We start from the raw sequence: 27,376 nt of genomic DNA on the forward strand, positions 1-27,376 counted from the left end.
TTATACTTTTCTGCCTCTTCTTTATCCCTATACTAATCTACACACTTGTTACATTTACTACAAAGCCTCTCTGCTGACCTCACTGCTGTCTACAGCTACCTGAAGGGAGGCTGTAGCCAGGTGGGGGTTGGTCTCTTCTCCCAGGCAACCAGCAACAGAACAAGGGGACACAGTCTCAAGTTGTGCCGAGGGAAGTATAGGCTGGATGTTAGGAGGAAGTTCTTCCCAGAGAGAGTGATTGCCATTGGAATGGGCTGCCCAGGGAGGCGGTGGAGCCACCATTCCTGGGGATGTTCAAGAAAGGATTGGATGAGGTACTTAATGCCATGGTGTAGTTGATTGGATAGGGCTGGGTGCTAGGTTGGACTGGATGATCTTGGAGGTCTCTTCCAACCTGGTTGATTCTATCATGATTCTATGATCTCATTCCAGGGCCTATTGCTAGGAATGACAAGACAAAAAGATGCATATTTTGGGATTGGTGGGTTTTTGATACATCACATCCATGGGATATAGAAAGCTTGTATTTAAGCTCTAATCCTTTTCAAAACTTTCTGATGGCTAATTCAGTCAGATTCACTGTATTCTTCCTGATTTGATTCTCAGCTGTCATCCTTCCTTGCAAGCAGTCAGCAGCCACTTCAGCTGCTGGTGCTTTGCCATCTTTCTTGGGATTTTGACATTCAGCTCTAAGTGACACTTAAATAACTGTCTATGTATGCAAGGGAGAGAGCACTGAAAAGTAGAAAACAGCTCTGTGGGAATGGTCTTTAACAACACATATTAATTTATTAGAAATTACATTCTTCTCTTCTCTATTCATTTTTTTTCCTGAAAGCTGGTGTCTAATGCAGAAGTGGTCAGTTGTTCTCATCTTTCCAGCTCTTCTAGTTACATGAAAACAGTGACAACATCTCTAACAATTTTTCAGGGAGGTGGGAAAGATTAAATTTCATAGCTGTGTCACATAGAGACACCACTTGCAGTTAGTACTGTGGCAGTGTTGCTATAGAATCTGAATCAGCATTGTAAAGCAGGTTCCAGGCCACTGTTACAGAACTTACAATAATAATGCTTTAACTAGATGACTGCTGTCCTGAGCATGTGAAAACTTCCCATGTAAACATCTAATGAGCAACTTTAAATTTACAAGAATATTATTTCACTGAAATTAAAGTTTCTGTGATGTTCATATTCTATTAATGAAGCTTGGGTGTTGTGAGCTGTGTATTCATCTACTACAAATCAAAATAGATTTCTCTAGTTGCAGCACAGGAGGTTCCACCTCACCACAAGGGGAAACTTTACTGTAACGGTCGCAGAGCACTGGAGACTGGAGCAGGCTGTGCAGGGAGGTTGTGGAGTCTCTTCTCTGGAGACTTTCAAGGCTTGTCTGGATGTGTTCCTCTGTGATCTGTGTTAGATAGGATTGTCCTGCTCCGGCAGCGGGGTTGGACTCGATGATCTCTTTGGCTCCCTTCCAACCCCTAACATCCTATGATCCTATGTCACTTTGTGCTGACTTAAGATCTGCTCCTTCACCACCTAGATTGTTTGAATTTTACCTCTAGCATAGCCAGTTTGCCTCCAGGTACTTTGGTGCTTTTCTAGCTAACAAGTGAAACGAAAATATCTTAAAGTAACTAAAGTTTTCCTATGCATGTTTCTTTTCCTGTGGGAATTATGACATCCTACAAGCATTTTACTATTTCTAAAGCTTCTGAGGAAAATAGAATAAGTTAATAATTCATTGTTGTCACTTAGGAACATGGAAAAAAATATTGTGCTTAAAGACCTTTCCTTGAAAAGCAGGAACCTTTCCCATGTAGCAGATTTTTTCTGACATTGAAATAGTGTGTAAAAAGAGGAAATAAATTAAATTATTAAAAATATTAAAATATTAACATATATTTTAATTTTAAATCTTATCAGGAGTACAATAGGACAGTTGAAAAATGTAAAAGCCTATTTTCATCACTTTACAGTAATTCTGGCATGCTTAGATATATATTGTCCTAAACCAAATATGTTTTACAAAAGCTTTTAAAAGAACTTTTAGAGTAAAATGCAGACCTCAAATGGCCTTTCCTACCCTGCAAAACACTTAACCCTGAGACATCCTCTGAGGCTTTTTTCCAGTTTTAATTCTTTACTCAAGACCAAACACATATTATCATAGAATCATAGAATCAACCAGGTTGGAAGAGATCTCCAAGATCATCCAATCCAACCTGTCCCCCAGCCTTACTTTCTTTGGTGCATACTTTATAAGTAAAAGAAGAGCAAAACTGATTAAATGACTAATCTGTGTGAGATAATACTTTTATTTTTTGGGTTTTTGTTTGTCTTGGTACATAAGTGTACTAAGAATCATAAAATCATAGAATCAACCAGGTTGGAAGAGACCTCCAAGATCATCTAGTCCAACCCAGCACCCAGCCCTGTCCAGTCAACTAGACCATGGCACTAAGTGCCTCAGCCAGGCTTTTCTTCAACACCTGCAGGTACGGTGCCTCCACCACCTCCCTGGGCAGCCCATTCCAATGCCAGTCACCTTCTCTGGCAAGAACTTCCTCCTAACATCCAGCCTAGACCTCCCCTGGCACAACTTGAGACTGTGTCCCCTTGTTCTGTTGCTGGTTGCCTAGGGGAAGAGACCAACCCCCACCTGGCTACAGCCTCTCTTCAGGCAGTTGTAGACAGCAGTGAGGTCACCCCTGACCCTCCTCTTCTCCAGGCTAAACAACTCTATTGGAGCAAAATATTTGAGCAGAATAGCAAGGTTGCAATTAGCAAAGTGTTGCTAGATTTTTCAAAATATACCAGCTGTGCTTTCTTACTGGAGCATACCAATGAAAATATAGAATAATTTAAAGGTCATCCTGATTTTTAAAAAAAGGTGCTGTAGGCAATAGATTTGAACCTCTGTTCCATTTATATTTAGGCTCTGGTTCAGTTTAATACCATTGTAGAAGTTTAAAATTTAGGACCTTTATATCATCATTGCCATTAGAGTTATTAACAGAGTCTAAATTTTGTGCTTAAGTGCTGGTCTGAATAAAGTCATTAATATGAAATACCCTTAAACCAAATAATGATCAGGTTACACATAGAAGGGAAAAAGCACTCCAAGTGACCGTGTTAATTCTGACCTGCTAATAGTCACCAACCTTTACTGCTCAGTAATATCTCGGAAATCATACTTAGACCCTGTTCTTAGAACCTTTGTTAGCAAAACCAGGCTTTTAGTGTCAGCCACTTGAAATTATATTAACATTTGTGGCCACCATTTACACCTGCAAGAGCTGTGTGTTTTCATGCACAAGTGTTACCGCACAGCAAATGGCAAGGACGAAACAAGAGGCTCAGCTGTGACTCCTTTGAGAAAAATTGCCCTAGGACAGTCTGCATACATTAGGTTAAATACTGCTGGAAGTTCTTTGTGGTATATTAATGATAAGTTTTAGCACATTCCTGTGACCTAAGATGTCACGCATAGGAATTGCAGCATTATAAATGTTTGAAAATCTGAAGTGTAGAAAATCCAAATGATTTTGTGTTTTGCCAAGGGACTGGGCCAAGCACAGTCTCGTTTATAATTAGGTTAACAGTATTTAATTAAAATACTCTCCTAGAATGATAATGTAAACTATTGTATATAAACTAGGTGTTGTTCTGCTTACTTAAGTGGTATTACTATAGCAATAACTTGTATCCATTTTTACTGAGAGTCAGGGGCTTGTACATCTATTGTAAAGGAGCAAGAGAAAGCAAGGGGAAATGAGAGAGCCCACAGCCATTCAAGGAGAAATAAAGGTTTCAACTATTTACAAATACTTGTCCCCGTTTCTTGTAATCTACATTAAAGGATACTGACAGATTCCATACCCGAGCTTATGTGAAATGACAGATTGCTCAGATCAGAGCACTGTGAGGGGCCACAGGCTAAATGAGTCAGCACAGCTTCTATCCATTTGCATCTTTAAAGTTCTATGCACACAAACCAATTTCATACTCTTGGTTTTAGACCCCAGTGAGAAATTCAGGGGAAAAACTTCTAAGCACTTCAATAACTTTCACTTCATTTTTTTAACCTAGTTCCTTGATGTTTGCACAGTTTTAAACTAACTGTCATGCTTCCCTGATTGCTGTGATCATTTTTTCCAAAGCCCTATAAAAATTTACTTTAGTATGAACAATAAAAAACAAAATACAATACAAATAAAATAAAAAGGACTGAAAGCAGAGAAAAATAAAAGTGGCATAGCCCAATCAAACTGCTCAGTTCCTCCCACCAAAAACAGCCACACAAATGGCTTCTATTTTTTTTCTTGCTACATAATTGTTATTTGGGAAGTATAAAGCTCAAGGTTCAAATTGTCTGGCATTCATTTCTATTAAGATCCTGTCACTGTCTGCTCTAAGGCCTTAGTAAACTCCTGAAGGCTGTGTAGTAATTGTAACTTTTGGTGCCTTAACTGCTCAGCTCCTTCAGCATGCTGTCGCGGAGGGGTATTCTGCTGCCTACACCAATTGTGGCAGAGGGGAGAAATTAATTGGTGAGAGATAATATTCTATAAAAATATATATTTATTAACTTCAATATTCAGGACTCTCACCACCCCCAACCACTGTATTTTAATATTAATATTCTTACACAGTCATGGATGACATTATAGGAATATATCAAACAGTAGCTTGTTAATAACTAGCATACATTCAAACTATTAAACAGAGAGAAGACTTGGGGTCAATATGCTGCTTGCCTAGCAAGGGTGGGCTGAAAGCTCTTTCTGCTCTATGTCAGGAGGCAACAGAAATTACAGAGGCATTAACACACTTACTCACAAGTTCTGATTAATTATCAATCACCTCTCGAGCCTACGTCACAGCCTATACTAAAGTGTCCAATCTGCAGGGGACTCTTTGCCCATGGACTTTGAGGCTGGAATCCTCCCAGCTTCAGGGGAAAGGACAGTCTCTGACTTTGTTCTCCTGGTGAAGGATGCAATCTCTGCCCTTGTCTCCTGGCTTCTTCTGGACGCTCTGTCCAGGCATTCATAGGCAGGGCCTCAGGTGCAGAAGGAGTACGATGTCGTGCAGTGTCAGCACAGTTTCACGCTGGCCAGTTGGCCAATTGTGTGCAGACAGCAATGGGTATGCTTCCTGGTAACTCAGTGGCAGTGGAGCTTACCAGGCAATGATAAGGCAGCGGGTGTGCAATAGGATACACGGCTGCACAGGAGTCCGAGCTCTGTATAGGCAGGCTTAAGCGTAATAATCAACACAGGCAATGTGGGGGAGCCCGAGCAAGCAATGCAGGGGAGCCCGAGCACTTTGTTTACCTGTGTACCCCTGTTTATTAAATGTGGGTCAAGATTAATGGCCCATTGGCCACTAGAATGACCAATGAGGTTGGCAGTCAGCCAAACCTTACCATACTAGGCAAAAGCCACAAGCCTGAACCTTCCAAATATGAGAATCACACGGGCCTTACACTAGGCAGGCACAAGCTGGGCGTGTGGGGGCTTGCACAACCTAAAGCCTGGGCAGGTCAGACTTTATGGGCAGAAAAACATGTCCAGGCAGGGCAAGACATATGTGAGCCTATTTTCAGGCCTATGGGCCCTCCATGACACATGCAGATTCCAGGGTCTATTGCAGAATTTTCAAACAATTTCTAGCCACAGGTAGGGACATCTGTTTGTGAGAATGTTGCATGATGCAATAGAATGAAAATTAGTTTCCCCTCCTTGTTATCTTCATCTTGATGGAAGTCTCTGCTCACTGATTTTATATGTGATAGGAAGAACAAATGCACACCCTGGCCCTGGTGGGTCAAGGGTAAAACTGTCATTGATGACAAAGAGAGCTAAGAATTCGCACCATCCAAACCACTGTGTCCTCTAACCGCCTGAAAATAATACTTGAGAACTTCTATGGTGGGCAATACCAGATATTAATGAATTCATATTTTGTCTGTAGAACAGTGGAGCAGTAAGAGTATCTGCACTACTAATACGTTTCATCTGTCCTTGAAAATAACCTCAACAATGTGGCAGGCAGGATAGACCTCCCATTTTTTATACAGAAACAATGATGATTGTATTTTCTACTTCTTTATCCTTCACCCCAAAATAAGGCCAAATATTACAGTCAGTCTCACAAGTTTTCTGTGCATAAAATAGGAGGAAGAAGAAGCTTGCTACCTTTTAATAGAAAGACTGAAAAGTAAAGGATATTTCTTTAAAATCTTGCCAAACTTCTCATATGAGCAACTTTTAAATATCATCTTCTACTCGGTTCTCTTCTCTAAATTTCATGAAGTCTAGAGGGATCTGAACTTTGTAATTTACATTTGTGAGGACCTTCCACCTTAATATTCTCCATCCACACTTTTCATTACTTCTTTGTCAAGCAAACTGATTATGAGAAGGAATTGCTGACTGTCAGATAAAGGATGTCCAAACACCATCCATAAGGAAAGATTTGGCATTTCCTATGAGCCTAATTTCCATCCATCAGCTTCTCAGAGAACATTTGGTCTCAGAGAGTATTTTCTGTTCACATCAACATCCCATATGTAAAGAGTATGAACTCCATCCTTCCAGATAAAATAGCACATCCTTTGTCAGGGATCTTACTTTCTTTGCTGTATACTTTTAAGTAAAAGAAGAGCAGAACTGATGAAATATTAATCTGTCTGAGCTAATATTTTTATTTTGTTGGATTTTTGTTTGCCTTAGTACATAAATGTACTAAGAATCATAGAATCATAGAATCAACCATGTTGGAAGAGACCTCCAAGATCATCCAGTCCAACCTAGCACCCAGCCCTGTCAAATCAACTAGATAATGGAACTAAGTGCCTCATCCAGTCTTTTCTTGAACACCTCCAGGGACAGTGACTCCACCACCTCCCTGGGCAGCCCATTCCAATGGCAATCACTCTCTCCGGCAAGAACTTCATCCTAACAGCCAGCCTGTACCTCGCCTGGCACAACTTGAGACTGTGTCCCCTTGTTCTGTCGCTGGTTGCCTGGGAGAAGAGACCAACCCCCATGTGGCTACAATGTCCCTTCAGGTAGTTGTAGGCAGCAATGAGGTCACCTCTGAGCCTCCTCTTCTCCAAGAATGTTTTCAACATCAGTGTTACTGCCAAACAACAGCTTTGAATAAATTGCAATTTTTACAGTGAAAATAACTTGGAAATATTGTCTGAAAACTACAATTACTGACTTTTTTCTAGACTTCCACATTCAGTCCTGAAGCCTTAAAGATGAAAATTTACACTTTCATTCATGCTTCTATGCTTTTATAACAATTCTCAATCCAGCTTACTGGTTTATGCTGTCATGAGCAAAATTAACAGTATAGAAATATGTGTTTCCAAACTTGCTGATATTCTAGGCAAGGAAACCTTGTCTGTGCTGTAACCAGTTAAGTACTCTCATAGATCTTGTGTCACATTTGTCAGCCCTTGGTTTCTTGGATACTTTACAGTCATTTCTATATGAGTAGGTAGTAAGGACCAGCAATAGGAGGAACAAAATACATTACAGTGTCCACGCTGGCTAATTCTGAGTCACTGGAATAATTCTAGTCCCATTTCACAGTCAAGATGCATGTTTATAGCTGAAAGGCAATGCACTCCTCAAGTTTCCCTCCCAGTTTAGTATCAGTTGAAGATCATGTGCTGAGACTGCTGCATTTTACAAAGCCAAATCACAGCAAGTGAATGAGACGGAGAAATTAATTTCCAAAGAACACTCCTGATGTGAACATCAGCTGAGATTTTGTCTTTTAAATGTGTCAGGTCATAATAGGCACTTATATCTGGGAAACTAAGTCAAGATTTGAGGATGAGATTCAGTTCCAGGTTGAGATATCTGAGTGTAGACAGCTACAATGTGACTTAGACACCTTTTTTTAATTTTTTTTTTTTTACTGTTAATAGAGTAAAATTAATCTTTATGAATACTGATGATCTCATTGCTGTCTGCAACTACCTGAAGGGAGGCTGTAGCCAGGCAGGGGTTAGTCTCTTCTCCCAGGCAACCAGCAACAGAACAAGGGGACACAGTCTCAAGTTGTGCCAGGCAAGGTCTAGGCTGGATGTTAGGAGGAAGTTCTTGCCAGAGAAAGTGATTTGCCATTGGAATGGGCTGCTATTCCTGGAGGTGTTCAAGAAAAGACTGGATGAGGCACTTAATGCCATGGTGTAGTTGATTGGCTAGGGTTGGGTGCTAGGTTGGACTGGATGATCTTGGAGGTCTCTTCCAACCTGGTTAATTCTATGATTCTATGAAAATTGTCCTACATTTTGTATTATGTTCCCTTAGCACCTTATGCATTATTACTTTCTAAATGAACTGCAGATTGGTATCTGATATGTTCTAGGGTTGCATTTGCCTTTGCTGCATAATACTGTTAGTTCAGACCCCCCCACACATACTTTTCTGTGAGTCTGGTGCTCAGAGTTATCAAAGCCCTCCTGTTCAATATGATGATCTTGCTGTTTCAATCAACTGCAGATCTCTAGCAGCCTTCATTTTGTATCCTGATCATTACAAAACTTAAGATAATGGTACCAAGAAGGATTTTTCTTTTTTTCCCCTGTTCAACTAGTTTCTTAACCATTTCAAATTTCTACATTGAATTTGTTTAACCAGTCATGAACTTCAGCATGAAAATCATGCTTGAAAACCACTGAAGATCAAATCTGCATTTATTTGCTCTAGAAAAATGTTTATAAAATATAATAACAACTTTGTTTCATTCAGTGTACTTCAGTTAAATCATGCTGAATTTTATCTCATCTTCATCTGCTGTCATATTTTGATTATTCTTTCCTAATACCTCCTGCTAAAATCTTTGCTGCTATTGATCTTAAGCCAACATGCTTATTGACTCTAAGACATTAACGCTCATCTCTTCTTCTTCTTTTGTTATTAGATATATGAAAACAAAAACTCTTTTCTACAGAGACACAAGCTTATGAGCCATATTTTTCAGAGTCCTTGAATGGACACCTAGCTCCTTTATGTGATTACCATGAATTTTTGTTAGACAATAATCTCCAAACTATCACATTTATCTCTTATCCAATACTGTTAAAGCTTCAATTTCTACTAAATTAATAACCTAGAGGCCTTTTCCATAATTATCCTTAACTCTATCCCAACCCCATTTCTTCTATCTTTGCTTCCCTTTTATTTATGAAGCTAAAACCCTTCTAATCCAGTATTTTCTTGTTAAAAAATGTGGACATGCTACCCAATGTTGGTGGGGAAGGAGAAGTCTATGTTCCTGCTGCGTGCAGCAAGTGTTCTGTGAATAAATAAAGCATTTTGGTTTCCATCAAAAACAGCCTCTGGCTTGTTTCCCAAACACATACACACAAATAAAGAACAGATGAATGCCATTTTAAGGCATTTTAAGGAAAGTATTAATTTCTGTGTGAAATAATTCACTAGCAAATGTGTTTGCAATTGCTTTGATTGAGCGATTACTCTTCTATTCATGGATAACAAGAGCTTTCAGCTAAATAGAAATGTAGCCAATAACACATATAAGATTCATTAGATGATCTTCCATATGCATCTGACTTTCTTTCCCTCCAAGCTCAGAATGAAAAACAGTTTCATATTAGGACTTATGCTGTGTATAAGCTTTTATAATTTGGAAACACTGTAGGAATATCCTTTCCTTTGTTGGATGCTGGCAATATATTCATGAAAACTATTACTGTTCCTCAGAGGCTATTGTTATACTAATGATACCATGTCCTCAGAGCATTGATCAAAGAGTATCTTCATGGGAAAATGAAGCTTACACTAAGAGGAAAAGAAGGAAGCTTATATACCTGTCAGCTCCTAAAGCAAACCGCTTCATCAAATTATAACCAAATTTCAGGTTTTCTTATTTACTAGGAAAAAAAAAATGCAAACCAACCAACCAAAAGTGATGCAGAGGCATTTGCTTAATACATCTTAATACACAAGACATGTCCTGTGACTCAAAACCTGAATCATATTTGTCTAGAGGAAGTTGAGAGATACATCATCAGATTGCACTAGCAAATTTGATAGCTGACATGTCCTTCCTCTGCCCCATCCACTTTTCAAGATATTATTTTCTTTGGTCTCTCTTTTGAGAGCAGTGAGTGGTTTCACATGTGAAGTGAATAGAAGTACATTTTTCACTGGAATTAAATTGTGCTTTCTCTGCCACAATGTTTATAAACCTTTAGATAATAAACCACCATTTTCATAGAGTCAAAGAATAGGGGACATTACTCTTTTTTTCATTAGAAAAAAAAATACCCAATCTCATCTTAGTGATTTAATTTGAGCGCATTAATGAATCTTAAGCCTTCGGTGAATCACTCCTACTTTAAATCAGAGGTAACTATGCTTTGCATTTTAACACGTTCCTTTTTTGGCTGCTGAAGAGCCCTACCCAGACCTGATAATCCTTACTCCTGTTTACTCACAAGAGTAAACAACATTGTGCCCTCCATGATTTCTGATCATATTGTGCTTCCATGATTTTTCATCAAGTTGTGCTGGGGGAAGTATAGGCTGGGTGTTAGGAGGAAGTTCTTCACAGAGAGAGTGATTTGCCATTGGAATGGGCTGTCCAGAGAGGTGGTGGAGTCACTTTTTTTCACAGTATTTTTCACAGTATCATCAGGGTTGGAAGAGACCTCACAGATCATCAAGTCCAACCCTTTACCACAGAGCTCAAGGCTAGACCATGGCACCAAGTGCCACATCCAACCTTGCCTTGAACAGCTCCAGGGACGGCAACTCCACCACCTCCCCGGGGCAGCCCATTCCAGTGTCCAATGACTCTCTCAGTGAAGAACTTTCTCCTCACCTCCAGCCTAAATTTCCCCTGGTGCAGCCTGAGGCTGTGTCCTCTTATTCTGGTGCTGGCCACCTGAGAGAAGAGAGCAACCTCCTCCTGGCCACAACCACCCTTCAGGTAGTCACTGTCCCTCTAGGTGTTCAAGAAAAGACTGGATGAGGCACTTAGTGCCATGATCTAGTTGACTGGATAGGGCTGGGGGATGGGTTGGACTGGATGATCTTGGAGGTCTCTTCCAACCTGGTTGATTCTATGATCATAACCTCAAGAGGGAACACCCAGTGGAAGGAGTGCTAATCACTATACTAACAGATAGAAAGTCCTCTCTGAAGAGGCAGATCTTAAAATCCAACACCACTGAGGAAAAGCCACACACATGCTAAGTTAATCTCTTTCTCTTGCACAGACAGAGAGGTCTTACCTCACTGTCAAAGTGCAGGAGAAGGAAGCATGTCCTCCTCTACTTCTGTGTGATATCTGAAAACACTTGCTGAGGATTATGTGCTCTCAGTGTCCATGCCTGTCTGGTCTCCCATGTCCTTTCAGTGAGCCATAAACTCTGCCCAACCTGGGAAAGATTATACAGCATCTGTAAACAAGGCTTGGCTTAAATGTCATGTTAAGAGTTGCTGTGTTCCTTTTAGGCTTCTAGTTTTCTGTTCAGGAAAGGAGCAATGACTATTTACTGCTCTTCCAGGGATGCAGCTTTAACAAATAAATTTTAATAAATTTGGGGGGGTTTGTCATTTTAGAACAGTAAATGTCTGTTAATTTTCAACTCTAGCTTCATGGACTTAATGATTAATATTTTGTAAGCAAAGCCAAAATTTGAAACTCCTGAATGTAAATGGCTGAACGACATTTCTCATGACCATGCTTGAGTGGAGCTACTTATCTGGAGATGTAGTAGGCCTGCAATTATGCAAGAACTCAAAGAAAATAATAAAAGCTGAGCTACAAAAAAAGCAGAGATTATTTAAGTCCCTGTGCTACACTGTGTAATAATGCCATAAATCATATTTTGACCAGATGCAATTAATTTTATGCTTTTTTTCCAGTCCTCTTTTACATTTTATTTCCCATTCTTCTCAGATTTAATTTAAGGTCATTTTTTTTTCTAAATGACACAGCCTGTGCTTGATATTGAAATGTGATTTGACAATAATACAGCAGTGAAATTTTAAAGACGAATTAGGAAGAATCACCTTTCTCACTTTTTACAAAGGGTACATTAAAATTCACCACTGCTAAGTGTCAAAGGATACTAATCCATTGATGACTCCCTGAAACCTTTTGAATTAAGGAAGAAGAAGAAGGAGTAAAATGGGTTTATTACAACCTTTTTGAAACAAAAGAGAATTCAATTATCATCTTCATCAACCCTTGCTCCAGAGGCAGCTTTCCTTAATCCTGTTTTTTAGCTCTAAAAGATATAATTCTGGACTTTAGCTGATAGGAGAGGAGATATAGTTATATGTTTATGTACTTATCCTTTTCAGGATAACTATTCTTCCGCATGGGAGCTTGCGAATCCTGAATGCTTCCAAGTCAGATGAAGGACGGTACTTATGCCAAGGCGTAAATGTATTTGGATCTGCAGAAATCGTTGCATCAGTATCTGTTAAAGGTATGAAAAAATGCTTTTATGGTAATGATGATTTCTCTTTAATAATATTTTATTATTCCTTAGACTCCCCAGTCAATCACACAACTTTGTATAGGCAGTATAAAAAAACACATTTCGAACAAACAGGGGAGATTGCCTCCACCTGATCAAACAATATGCTCCCGCGTCAGATTTCATACTCCAGCTGCCATGTGGCAGAAGAATTAATATATATATATTAAAACACTCCAATTATAAACCATTATGTAACTAAAAGAATCAGTATCTCAATGTATTTTGAACTTGAGCGCTCACCCCATCTCTTTCTGCATAGGAACAAAGCTAAAGACTGGAATAATACACCAATATAAAATGTAAGGAAAGATAGCTCCTTAAAACAGTAGTAATAATCACATCACTGAGATGCAGCTAATTTTGAAATCAGATTTTTTTGGGTCACTTCTCATATAAATTCTTACATGGCTCTTGGTTTTAAGTTTTCAATCCAAGTCTTATAACTTCATTTTTCAACCTACTTTCTACATTTAGTATGTTTGAAAAAATGCTTTTATATTTTAACTGACAAACCATGCACTCAGAAGAACCATATGCTTTAAGTCTTAAAAAAAATAAACCCAAAAATGAATAGCTCTTTATGAGACTAATAAAATTAATAAAATAACCCATCTTGGAAGTCTATAGATTGTTGTTCAGGATCCTGATTTGATATCTCCATGAAACTGGCCTGTATTTTCTGTTCACCCTATCTTGTCTTAGTGTGCATTATGAATATATTTCAGCATTTGTAATTATGCATTTGAAATAAACAGTAAAAGTAAGCTCTGGGAGACTGAGCAAAACTCAATCATACTATTTTAGCTTTGCACTATAACTACACTTCCATCTAAATGTTCCAAATACTTCTATATTTCAAGAACCTACAAGAATAGAGCTGACTCCCAAGAAGATAGAGTTAACAGTTGGAGAAAGCATTGTCCTCAGTTGCAAAGCCCTTCATGACAGCACGCTAGATGTCACCTTCTATTGGACACTCAATGGGCAGCCAATTGACTTTGACAAAGAAGGTGGACACTTTGAAAGCATCAAGGCAGTAAGTGATCGTGCATTTGTCACCTGTGTGCTGTGATCTGATAGAAATTTGCATGCTTTTACATGTCTCACATTTACCAAACTCAGACCAAATTTAAAGACTTCACTAATGCTGGAAAGAAATGTTAGCTGGAGGAGGTGCAAACCCCAGCTCAGTAGAACCACTTCAGGTACTGTTAACGAGGAAGATATTAAACATAAACTTGTACATTGTTATTGGTGAGGCATCCAATCATCTTTATGAGGGAACAGTCATTTTGATCAAACTCTCCTTACATTCTTCTGCCCATTTTAACAAAGGCTGCTGCTATAAGCATTGATGTCTTTCTCACAGATAACGTGACTGTTTGTGATGGTTTTGGGTGTTCCCCACCCTCCCACACACTTTAGAAATCACCCAGACTAGACTCAGCTGGCTCTGGAAATATGAATGAAGCCTTATATTTACAGCTGGCACAATATACAAGCAGATAGCTACAGTATATACAGTTATAGACAGAAATATACAAGGTAAAAGGTAATACAGAAACACAACTCCCCTCCCAGAAACCTAAGTCCCCAGGAGGGGCTCCCAACCACCCCTTTACCTTCCCCCTACCCCTCTCAACCTTACCCCAGTCCCAAGGAAGAATGGAGGTTCAGCCAGAGGGTTAGGAAGCAAAGTGGATTAGTCCAAAATGGAGGCTGAGGTTAGAGAGATGCAGCTCAGCCAGCAGCCCCAGCGAAAGAGATTATCTATGTTTTTATTTCTTGTTCCCATACATCTCAGCAAGCCTGTGAGCAAAGTAGACATCACCATTGTTTTCCTTTCACAGCCTGTAATCTAGTTCTTCTCACCAAGACATTCTAGCCTGCTTCAAACTAGCACACTGTTGGAGTGCCCTTGCTTCCCAGTGTTTTTACTTGCCTAGAATATATTTTCATCTCTAAACACTTTCTTTTCTAATTGCCTTGCATGAGAACGAGTATGGAAGTAGAATCTACAACCATTTAACTAAATTTTCCCACTAATGAAATGTAAATCAAATGCCCACAATATGTTAACAGAGAAAAATGAAGCTCACAAAGGTCAGGGAATTTTAAAAGTAAATGTATTTAATTTGAGTACAATGTAGTGAAGTTAACTTTGCATTAAAAATCATGTCAGCTGCAATCAATTTATTCCATTTGCCTTCATGGAAATTAGACTCTATTCATTTTCCAGTTTGTTTTTGTTTGGCTTTGGTTTTATAAACATCAATAAGCTTTTTAATCAGAAAAAAACCCTCACATTAATAAAGTATATCACTTAGGGTGAGGGATCTTACCATACTTCTCTTCATCTGAGGAAGTCTGATATTCAAAATTGAGAACTAAATACATATGAAGGAAACCTATAATTCTTTTTTTTTTCAAGAGTAAAATACTGTTTGATTCAATAAAACATCTTATGATTAAAGTTTAACTTCAAGTAATTTCCAAAAATGTGAAATCTAAAATGTGTAACATAATTCCTTCAGTGCATTTCAGCATCTTCTGTGCTGAAGAAATTTTTTGCACACTGAGAAGAATCCTTAGGCTAAGAAATTTTCTAAGTAATTTCTGCTATCAAAGAAAAGATAATGTAATGTAATTTCATTTCTTTTCTGAAAACAGGATTTTGTAGATCTTTCAAATGAATTCCTCATTAATTTCATTTATATGAGAGAAACCCCTCCAATTGGTAGAAATAAAGCTCATTCAAATCAAAACCCTGGTAGATGACATATTTTCAGGCAAATATTCATGCAAAACCTCACTGAAATCATTGATTATTTTTATGTCCTGTCATGAACAAAATTTTGCTAAAATACAACCAATTTAACCAGCTACTTTTAGTATGAATCTATGATTTCCTTCTCACTGCTTTGCTGATCACTGCTGAGTTAATAAATGAAGAGTATTAATCACTGATAATGTATCGATGCTCAATGGCTAGATGAATACAGATGAATATCCTTAACTGATCAGAAAATAAAATCAGGCTGGACAGAAGGCACTGAGTGTTTTTCAGCCTACCTTGTCACTGTTAAGCAAGTGCTCAAAAAGTAACATAATATTCAAGCTTAAAGAAATACCAAAAGAAAGCACCAGATCCTGGTATTTTTAGGCTGGACTACTTTCATTTTCCTTTACAAGATTGCTCATACAAAAGACAGTCAAGCCATGCTCCATGTACCTTCATTCCTAACTTATTTAAAAGTCAAGACATTCCTTTTCTGATTTTCACTCTAAAGAGAGAACGGAAGAGCATGATTGGATCAACTGGGAAATGGCTGCATGTACCTATTAACACGTTACAGGCAGGATGGGGCAGGAGGTACTTCAGACAACAAGAGATAACAAGGCATGACTCTATTAGAGCAATCCCCACTGTCACTTTCTGAGTACATATGACACATCCTTCCCTCTGTGAACGTAGCAGATCTCCATTCACTAGAAGTCCTATCATGATTTTTGCCTTGTCTCAAAATGAAGATGGATCATTTGAGTGATGCTAAACCTGAAAGGGGTGATTGTAGTACTACAGCAGTATTTTTTTATGTCTTGATACAAACTCTCTGTAATTCCCATAACCACTCATTTATGGGATATTGTGTATTATATCTCCTTACAATTCCCGTTAATCACAGCTGCCATATGAAATTAGTCACAAGGATCAAAATCTATTTCTTTGCTAAAAACTAAAACTTGACCAGGTACCAAGGGAAAGCAAAATAAAGCTTCTGTTTTCCTTCTCATGTACCCTCCTTTAACCTGTCCCATTTCAAAGTGATACACTATGATAAAGCCACAGGTTTAACAACAAAAAAAAAAAAAGCAATCTGAAATCTCATGGAATTCCACCCACAGCACTTTCATTTTACATTTCTGAATGAAATAGTTTTTTAATTGCATAAGTTGTTTCTAAACAAAATGCTTTTCAATGCAATGCGTTTAAGAAAAACAGTATGATTTGTGTGCATGAAGCTATAGAATTATACTTCCATTTTGTTCTGCACAGACTGATAGTTCACCAGATTGAAAAAAAAAACCCAACATGAGCTTGTTTAGATTTTACCTGATTGAAAGCCTGACAAATTGAACATTACTGCAATGGGGTTTGTTAACAACAAAACCATTGTCAGCCTCTCACTGTTGGTTGCATTGCTCATACTTTCGCTGTGGCAGACCCAGGTGTTAAGTATGATGAACATTCTGCTACGTGATGCAGTGTTATGAAAGTAGCATTTACGTGGGCTGCAGATAAATTTCCATTTGCTAAAACTGCATGTTCCCTAGCAATTACAATTAAAAGGGAAAGGACAGTAACACGCACTGCTTTGCTTGTTTCAACATCATATCTATAGCTTTTGTACCAAAAAAATACCCAAAACTCAAGTGTCAGCATTTTTGGCACCAAGGATTCCATTTTATACAAGTTGGAAGTGGTTTTGTTCTTATTTACTGAGCTACCAAGGATTTAGTACCTATAGCAATTTAAGTACTTTGGGTGCTTCACTCTAGCCTAGCTAGAAGAGAAGTGTGGTAAGGATGTCAAGTTGAACAAAGCTTGACATGAAGAGAATATTAGGGAAAAGAGACCAAACTCCACTAGAGTGACAGCTGTAGACCACACTTGAGGAAAGACAAGCATCGCAAATATTGTGTATGCACAACTCCACGGTACAGTTGTAAGCAGAACAAAAATGCAATGAAAAGGTTGCATTGCCTTAGGAAAACCTTACTTTGCATCCCAAAAGACTCAATAGCATTTTATATTTTGTGAGGGGTCATCTGTGTAATTCATAGAAACAATTCTGCATGGAAGACCTAATTGACAAGATTTTCTTCTAGAACCACCAGTGTGCTCTTGAGCACCCAAAATATACACCTGCTTGCTTCTCTTAGAGTAACTTTGACTTTCTGTCCTTTATTGCCTAATCCAGAAGTCTTGGTCAAAATTCTATTTGTAATTTTCTATGATCTACACTGACCTTAATCCTGTCTCATAGGTTTCTAGATAAAGACATTTGATTTGCAAGTAGATTTTCAACCAACTGTCTTCATTCCAGTTTTGTGTCTGAGGGCCAATACCGTTTTCATGGCAGCTAGGAAAAATGATTTATTGTGGTTATCCACTGAATGGCAATCTGCAGCATTGCTCTTAGTGTCCCTCACCTTAACCTACATGAGAGCCTTTCAGACTCAGAAAAGTCATTGAGTCTCAATATCCTCTTGGTCTTTGATCTTAACTAAAACTGCCACCATGGGAAGCAATAAGCACAACTTCTCATGTAATATTTTACAGTGGTCATTTTTTCACAGGAAAGTGAATTGAAATCTACACAGACTTAGAAAAGGCCACTAGAGGCCGACTGGACGATACATTACCTTCTGCCTAGCGCCAGAGACTTCAAGCTGATAACCCAGCACATTCCCTTACATTTTCAAGTCTTGCCTTAGTTTGTTGTAGTACTTTAATCATTTTCTACACGTTAAGATTAAAATTTGCCAAGCATTTTTGTAAATAGGCAGCAGTAAATTCTACACTACATGGAATCAATTAAAACAGCAGGCTGCTAATAATAATGTCTTTTCTTTTTATTAGACATAAACCCAAACAATTCTAATCAAACAGGAGGGTTATTTAATGGGTTCCTCCTCTCCACACTGAGGGAAACACCAATGGCTTTTAAAGTCCTTTAGAAAATATGTACTCTAAGCACAGAGAGTTTCTGTTCAGGGTAATGTTGCTATATCCACCTCATCGCTATCAATTTGTTTCACCGTTTGTCGCAGCACTTTCCTGCTGATGGAAGAAGCTGAACACAGCCATTACTGTCAATTCAAATCTCCAGCTATTTCAGCCCTATGCTCATTACCAGGTTTTGCCCATTTGTCATGCTACAACAGTTAAATACTTGAGTGATGAGAAGCAGTTTCAAAATAGAAATATGTCTTGTCTTTTGGTAATACAAATCTCTTGTAAACTAGGGAGGATACAGAATGGAATAAAGATTTCCAGCTAAAAATCTTTGACATGTTTATTTTATGGCTGGTAACCACAACTCAAAATCTAAACACAATTAAGATCATGGTCTAATAATGCACTCTATGTTGCTTCCAGGATATAAACAGCCCTAGTAAGCTAGCTGAATTTTTAGACATACTTACACGCTGTGTTAGAGCATGACACTCCAAATATTTCCTAGACCCAAACATGTTGCTGGTGTGCCCAAGTGACTGTGCCTTTGGCTGTGAATAGAGAGTAAGGAGAGAGATGATGGGCTGCCCAGGGAGGTGGTGGAGTCACCATCCCTGGAGGTGTTCAAGATAAGCCTGGATGAGGTATTTAGTGCCATGGTCTAGTTGACTGGATAGGACTGGGTGCTAGGTTGGACTGGATGATCTTAGAGGTCTCTTCCAACCTGGTCAATTCTATGATTCTATAAGTAGCAACTCTTCTTTAATTTTACTTATGGAGGATGGAAAATGCAAGACTCTTAGAACTCATGCATAAAATTACTATAAAAATGAGTGTAATTAAAAAGTCATGAAATACAGTCAAATATTTTTTTACACTGGTGTATTCTACTAATGCATTTTGTACCTCCCCTTGTTTACAAGAAACATTTTAAAGAGCAGAATCTGAAAGGTAAATAAAAGAAATTTCATAACAGTCCATTCTTTTCCCTGTTTATTTGCAGCTGATGGATCATTTAACTGCTTGACACTAATCTGAGAAATAATAGCACAGCTGATTGTCTGAGTATCTGACCAGTATCAGCTTTCCTAATGCTAAGGCCTTCCTTTTGCAGCTCTGTTATGTTTCTCTTCTAGCTCTGGAACCTTTCTCAAGTGCTGTTGTGGCAATGTTTTCTGGACCTCTCCTGGCAGAATTTCTCCCTTGCAATTCTTACACTGCTTTTGTCCTGAGACTTTTTCTCATGGTCTTGTACCTGAAAACTTCAATCGCGTTGTTATAGTGAGGTCTTATAGGAAGAGTCTCCCACTGGACTGAAACTCATCCCATCCTCCTGCCCACTTCAGCCCTCATTTTGTAAACCAAACCACAGCATGCAGTGAGGTAGATAACAGTGATATAAATACTTAATATTATCCAACAATACCAGTGCTCATAAGCATAATAATCAATCACAGTGCCACAATCAATTATCATGTTCCCATCAACATTAACATATAGGAAGTTTGAGCAGACGCCAAATAAAAGACTACAGCAGTCATCATCTTCCTTCATCACTTACTGCACTGGGGAGATCCTCAAGAGGAGAAGAGGAGACTACTCTTTCTGGCTGGCTACCTGGAAGACTCCTCTTTATTCCTTTTCTCTCTCTCCACATTGCCTTTTTTATATCCCATCTAGGTATCTTTCTTTGCTAGACTGTGCCATGATCTAGGGACCCTGCTAATAAATTTCCATCCATTTAAGGCTGTCACAACATTCTTCATGCAGGAAATCTCACTCATATGTCTACTCTTCGTGCTTCCTTTTTTGACATCTTTTAAAAATGGCAGAATCATCCCAGATGTGTTTTGCTTTCATTTATGTCATCTTCATCCACCATTATCACCACCATTCCACTCAAATCATGTGCAGCTCCATACTCATTTTCACTCTCCACATCTTTAAACAAGAGCACAGGTACCCTTTACAGGTCTTATTTTTTTCTCCTCATGATAACAACTCAGATGCAGAATATGAATTTAGCAACATATATCTACGAGGCCACTCTGTCTTGAAGCCTGCCATTTCACATCACATCTCTTTTCTTGTGCCCTCTCATTTTCAATGTTTATTCTATTCTTTCTTTAACTCCTAAATTTCACAAAACTACCACAGTAGGTAACATACTCCCTAACATCTGATACTCATTTTACTTCATCTCTTCCTCTGCATTCTCTCAAAGACATTAATCAAACTTATTTGCAGACACACTTTAAAGTGCTCCCTATCTACACCCAATAGCTCAGCACTTTCTAGCGTCCTCTCCCAAGTACCAGTGCTCCCCCCAAACAAATGTGTTCATTATTTGCTTTCTCTATGCAAACTGTTCAAAAATACTGCCACTGGAAAGCTCCACAACTCCCCTGGATAATTTTTGTAGCTCCACGAACCTGAAAACTTTGAAAATCATCACTTCTTCTTATAGATGGGGGAAATGAAATCCGTGTATTATTAGGTACCCCTCAGTCAACCTGTATCAGCCTGGATTCTACTATGCTACAATTATTACCCTACATCATATTATTAACCACAACAAATCCACTAACAATAATTTAATCTTCTTTGTTCTAAATTTGCTTATATGATTAAAGAACAGAACTCAGAGTATAATATCTTGTTATCACTATATCAGCAGAGAAACCTGCTGCTTTTTTAACAGATTCAATATTTGCAATCTGTAAACATCATAAACAGGCAAGTGGTTGATGTATTCAAACATGAGAATTTACATGAAATTGCACTTAAACTGTCCTAAAGGCATTATGAACAGAAGTTGGCTTGAAGCCAGCAATCTCTCACAATGCACATATAAATTGTCAGTGTAATTTAAAAGAAATTTATTGTATTGCTGTTTTTCATTACTGTTGATGGTACAAAACTAATGCTGCCATGGGGTTGTTCTGTATGATCATTAGTTTGCTTTAGATAAATTCACCAGAACCAAACTCTGCTGCTAATAAATTATGTCCAAAAATCAGGATTCATCTGTAAAATCATTTTTCAATTTAATCTGACTGAATCTCATTAATAGAGGCTCTTTTGCTGAATCAAATAATGTATGAGTCCAGGAGTTCACCTTACTTGTCTGTTTGCTGTAAAAATACCCACACATTTAAAATAATAATTTAAACAGAATAATGTAGCATTAACAATCCAGGTCATTCTTTTTTAAGGAACAAATCTCAGCCTCATTTAAAATCAGACCACTGTTTAACTATTCTCAGTTTATATAGAGTACAACCTTACTTTTCAAGGTTTTTGTCCCTTCCAAGCATTCTCTTCTGCATAGAAACCATTTTGTAGGGAAGCATTTTCACTTTTCACTGTCAAGAGACTTAGATGATAGCTGACAAGTTTGTTAGACCCCCATAGTCATGGTAAAACAAACAAAACCCAACAAAATAACACCATCCCTTAGGCTTTCAGAATAAAAGCTTTCCTACAATTTCTACAGTTCCTACAATTCCTACAATGTCAGCATTTGCCCACTCTTTTTTCCCATTGATTTAAGCTTCTATTAAATCCAGATCATTATTACAATAGTCTCACGACTGGCTCTAGACATATTCCTCCCAAGCAGAGAGACAAGTTTCACTGTGTGTCATCCAGGTGAGTTTCCAACCTGAATCCCTGGTATGCTAATTGCCAGCCTTTTTGGACCCCAGGCCTTTACAGCACAGGAACTGAGACCTGCCAGTTGCCACATCAGCTTTACTGATTACCCAGTATTTTGAGCTGACCTTTCCTTTTCTCCCTCTTTGCAAGATGAACCAGAGCTACATTCACAGAACTGCAGTTGGAAGTGTGGAAAGGAAGTATGGTTTTCAATGTGGAAAATGAGCAGTATTACAACAGATTAAATGAAAGCTAGCACTGATAAAAAGCCACAAGAATGTTTTCAGGTTCCTGGGTTCATATTTTTTCCCACATATGATTCTGTAGTCTGAACACATGTGATAAACTGCTTAATAATCAAGCCAACATTTAATTCTTCCATGGAAGAGGTAGGGGGAAGTAAACAAGAGAATGTTAAGAAAGTGCATTGCAGGGTAACTGTGAGCTCCATTTCAAACGCAGGCACATTATAGATTGTTGTTGTGCAAAGCCTTCAAAATAGAAGGTTGGGCACTGAAAGAACAATCTTATTTTAGAGATAAAAATTCAGCAAATAAACGGACAGATTAACAGTGAGGTTTCCTAGCAACTGGCTCAAGATAATGAACTGGCTCTCACAGGAAGAGTAAGTGTAATTCACTTCACTTGAAGAACCCTATGTAAAAGTTACTTCACTGCAAAGCCATTCACTGCCTCTTTATGAAATGGAAAGGAAAAGATCCACGTACAGCTTCCTCTCTGTAAGGCCTCGTGTGAGATGGCTAAAAATGCATTAATTCACCAACAGTAAGTTCTCTGCACGCTGGTGGTTTTTTTCTCTCTTCTGCAAATTGCCAGTACAAGGGCAATGGGTGCAAAACCCAAATCCAACAAATTGATTCTCTTTGAGCAAAGTATGCATGTTAAATATTTCTTAGAGCCTGTTTGAGTCTGGGGAGGTATCTCCACATCTAATGCCTCTACGATGTTTAGGTGGCACCAATTCTGAAAAATTACTACAAGCAGTGCCTTATAGGTAAACCTAATTACATCGATTTCAGACACACCTATGACTTCAAATAACATGCTAGACTTAAGGAGAAAGACCATAGAATCAGTCAGGAATGGAAAGGACCACAAGGATCATCTAGTTCCAACCCCCCTGCCATGGGCAGGGACACATCTTACATCAATTTAGCATCTCACCCCAAAATTTAGCATCCCAACCCAAAATTTAGCATCTCACCCCAACATTTAGCATCATATCTCCATTTTATATCTTACCCAAAATTTAGCATCCTACTTCAATTTACATCTTATCTCCATTTTATATTTCACCCCGATTTAGCATCTCACCCCAAAATTTAGCATATTATCTCCATTTGATATCTTACCCCAAAATTTAGCATCTCAACCCAGAATTTAGCATCTTAGCTCCATTTTATATCTTACCCTAATTTAGCATCTTACCCCAAAATTTAGCATCTCACCCCAAAATTTAGCATCATATCTCCATTTTATATCTTACCCAAAATTTAGCATCCTACTTCAATTTACATCTTATCTCCATTTTATATTTCACCCCGATTTAGCATCTCACCCCAAAATTTAGCATATTATCTCCATTTGATATCTTACCCCAAAATTTAGCATCTCAACCCAGAATTTAGCATCTTAGCTCCATTTTATATCTTACCCCAATTTAGCATCTTACCCCAAAATTTAGCATCCCACCCCAAAATTTAGCATCGTATCTCCATTTTATATCTTACCCAAAATTTAGCATCCTACTTCAATTTACATCTTATCTCCACTTTATATTTCACCCCAATTTAGCATCTCACCCCAAAATTTAGCATATTATCTCCATTTGGTATCTTACCCCAAAATTTAGCATCTCAACCCAGAATTTAGCATCTTAGCTCCATTTTATATCTTACCCTAATTTAGCATCTTACCTCAAAATTTAGCATCTCACCCCAAAATTTAGCATCATATTTCCATTTTATATCTTACCCAAAATTTAGCATCCTACTTCAATTTACATCTTATCTCCATTTTATATTTCACCCCAATTTAGCATCTCACCCCAAAATTTAGCATATTATCTCCATTTGATATCTTACCCCAAAATTCAGTATCTCAACCCAGAATTTAGCATCTTAGTCCCATTTTATATCTTACCCAAAATTTAGCATCCTACTTCAATTTACATCTTATCTCCATTTTATATTTCACTCCGATTTAGCATCTCACCCCAAAATTTAGCATATTATCTCCATTTGATATCTTACCCCAAAATTTAGCATCTCAACCCAGAATTTAGCATCTTAGCTCCATTTTATATCTTACCCCAATTTAGCATCTTACCCCAAAATTTAGCATCCCACCCCAAAATTTAGCATCGTATCTGCATTTTATATCTTACCCAAAATTTAGCATCCTACTTCAATTTACAACTTATCTCCATTTTATATTTCACTCCAATTTAGCATCCCTCCTCAAAATTTAGCATCATATCTCCATTTTATATCTTACCCAAAATTTAGCATCTTAACTCCATTTACATCTCGCACCAAAATTGAGACATACCACTAAACACTGGAGCTGCCCAGAACTTGATGAATGGGATACACAGGAGCATAATATGAACAATACCATACTTTATTGTCCTAGAGAGAATTATTAGTCACACCAGATAGCATCGATAGCGTTGTGGAGGCAGGGAATGGATGCGGCTGAGTCAGGAATTTATACCAAAACAGAGTTATGTTATTTTCCCGAAAACCTGCCCCCAAAATTATATACAGAAATTCATTTAGTTTTAATTAGCAGATTCAGTTTCGGTTGAGAAGATCTACCAGGATACCAGAGGTAATTTGACTATTTTGGAAGTCAGAAGTTGGAGAAGGCTAAGCTATTAAACAATAGCTGAGCCAAAATTTACTCACAGGTGAGCCAGGCTGGCTAAAAGAAAGGCAGTCCAGCTGCTTGTCCCCTCGTTCTCTTTCAGAGGCCGTCTGAGTGTCGTTAAGGCCTATTGAGGCTGCATAAAGGGTGCTAATGGGTGGAAACCATCTTTGGAGCAGAGTGCCAGCGGTTCCTGCTGCAGAATCTATCCAGGCCTGGGGGAACTCTCAGGCAGGCACAAACGCTCAGGTGGGGACGAAATCTAAGGCAGGAATGCCAAGGCAGGAAGTCCCCCAATATTTATACCCTCCCTAGACCAAGAGCAGAGTTACCACTGCCTAGGCGCGAAGACCACAGCCAATCCCAGCCCGATCCCAGCGCGGGCACTGCACGGGCACTCCTCGTGCCAGAAGGGCCCCTTGCTCTCCCCGCTTCACGCCTGCAGGGCAGGGGGAAAACAGGTGTTTTCGTGCCTTTACCTCTCCCATTCAAACCACAGAGGGAGAGGAATTTAGGGGCATACAGGACTCCAGGACAAATAGTTGTATTATTATTTGTTTATTGCTTGCGAGAGTGCGTTCAGAGTTACAGCAGGTCCATAGCTGATGCTGGCCTTGAAGGTTGTACGTAGCTTTCAGAAGTTGACTGTTAAACCCATCTCTTTGGATTTTTTTGGGGTTGTTTTTCTAAGCCTTAAGTTCTGTAAAACACAAGATATATTCTACTTAGAAGTTTTTGCTGAACAAATATAAATACTTACGATACTTGGCTAAAAAAGTAATGTATGATATTCAGAATGCCAAGAAATGTCATTTTTCTAATGAAATGATGCTCTGAAATAGTGCTTTCATTGCAAAATATGCCCTGCATAAAATTAGTGCAACAAAAAGCAGCTTTTAAAAACATACACTTAATAAACCAGTATGTAGATGTAGACAAATAAATGTAACCAGCACTAATTTCAGCTTTGATTAATATTAGGATCACACGGTTACTGATACACCAGACTATTCTAATTCCTGTTAGCTTAGAGTATTTTTCTGCACCTGTGTCCATGTAACCTACTTTCTGGCTTCCCTAAAGGAGAGGGGATGTCCCAGCTTTTACTGAATTGTGATGTCTTTTTACCGCTGAGACAGGACTAACAGCAGAAGGCAAAGTTTCTGACCTTAGATACATTTCTTATTAGAGTCTCTGCTGCATTTCTACTTAGCAGATTTTGTGAACTGGATTGTAATTGCTCAAATTCAAGCAGTGGCCACAGTGATATGTTGAGGAGATCTGGAAGGCCACCACATTAGGTTAACTCTCCCAAGGCCTTGCTGTGGCCTTGAACCTCTTGTTACAAGATAAACTGATCAACAAAATAATCCATCTTCCAAGACTTGGAAGAATCTGTAAAATTTGTAAAGTCCACCTGTGGCCGTTTGAGCTGATTTTCTATCTAGGACATAGAGGAGAGGTGAACATTCCAGGGATAGGCCATATAATGGTAATAATGGGTAAATTAATATAATTTCATTGGAGCATCAAGAGCTTTATGTCCAGAAGCACAGCTTGTTCTTTCTCCGTGCTGGCTTCTGCTGCCTGAGCTGAGCCTGCCTGCTATCTTCCCCGGCTGCTGTTTTGGCTGCTGCTGCTTTTGCTGCTTTGCCACACTTTGACCCTTTCCCCATCTTCCTTAAGGTTATTATATTTTTTTTTCTCTAGTAGCTTATTTCTGTTTATACTGTTAAACTATAAGAAATACAATTGCATCTTTCCCTGACTTTCAAAACAAAATCCATGTTTTGGTGAGTTTATTCTACCAGGGGAGGGATGCACCCTAACCCAGGGCTCCACTTCATAAATGCCACTGAACAGCAAATAAAACCATTTTTTAGAGGTCCTGGTCAATTCCTACTTATCTAAATGGAAGCTAAAATGTCTCTTTATTCCCCTTGATCAAGAATCTAATTTTTGACCATATATCCTTCTACATTAAACACAGTGAATTTAATGTCTTTCCACTCACACATCCCAAGCAATGCTGGCTGCACATCCTGTTATGCTGTAATAAATGTTTAATGGAGGTCTTTTTTGCTGCACTGCTCTCCACTTGTAGCAATGATTCTTTCAATTGCTGCTTGTCTGCCCAGTTACACAGGTGTGCAGATGAAATACATATATTTTTCCTGATAAGAATATTAGGATTCACACAGTCATGAACTCTTTGGAAGTCAGAGTGACAGCCACAATTTTTAACAGCTCCTGAGCAATAAAACCAGGCAGTTGCTATCCATTATGCTTTTCCTCCCACTTAACAACAACTCACACATTAAATGTAAATTACTCTCAGGAGAGGACAAATGTGGACTGATTCTGCTTTTATCTTTATAAAAGCTAAGAACTGGGACCACAATCATTAATTATCTTGAGCAACTCATGTGTCAGTGGCTAGCAAATACTGCTGTGCTGGACAACATAAAAGATGTGTACATGGAAGTTGACTCCTGGTAGGAATGAGTGCTATTTTTTTTTTGCATTTAGACCTACAG

At 38.5% G+C, this 27,376-nt stretch overlaps 1 protein-coding gene across 8 annotated transcripts in view; it reads left to right on the forward strand.

The window, feature by feature from the left end:
• The window catches only part of CNTN5 (contactin 5), a 736,829-nt gene that overhangs the window by 646,659 nt on the left and 62,794 nt on the right, over positions 1-27,376 (forward strand). For all 8 annotated transcript variants that reach the window (XM_064170433.1, XM_064170430.1, XM_064170397.1 and 5 more), the window contains 2 exons: positions 12,372-12,499; positions 13,414-13,589. In XM_064170433.1, the coding sequence (XP_064026503.1) occupies positions 12,372-12,499; positions 13,414-13,589 (304 nt within the window). The remainder of the gene's footprint in view (positions 1-12,371; positions 12,500-13,413; positions 13,590-27,376) is intronic.

Source organism: Pogoniulus pusillus, chromosome 3 (genome assembly GCF_015220805.1).
Source record: "Pogoniulus pusillus isolate bPogPus1 chromosome 3, bPogPus1.pri, whole genome shotgun sequence".
Classification (NCBI taxonomy): domain Eukaryota; kingdom Metazoa; phylum Chordata; class Aves; order Piciformes; family Lybiidae; genus Pogoniulus; species Pogoniulus pusillus.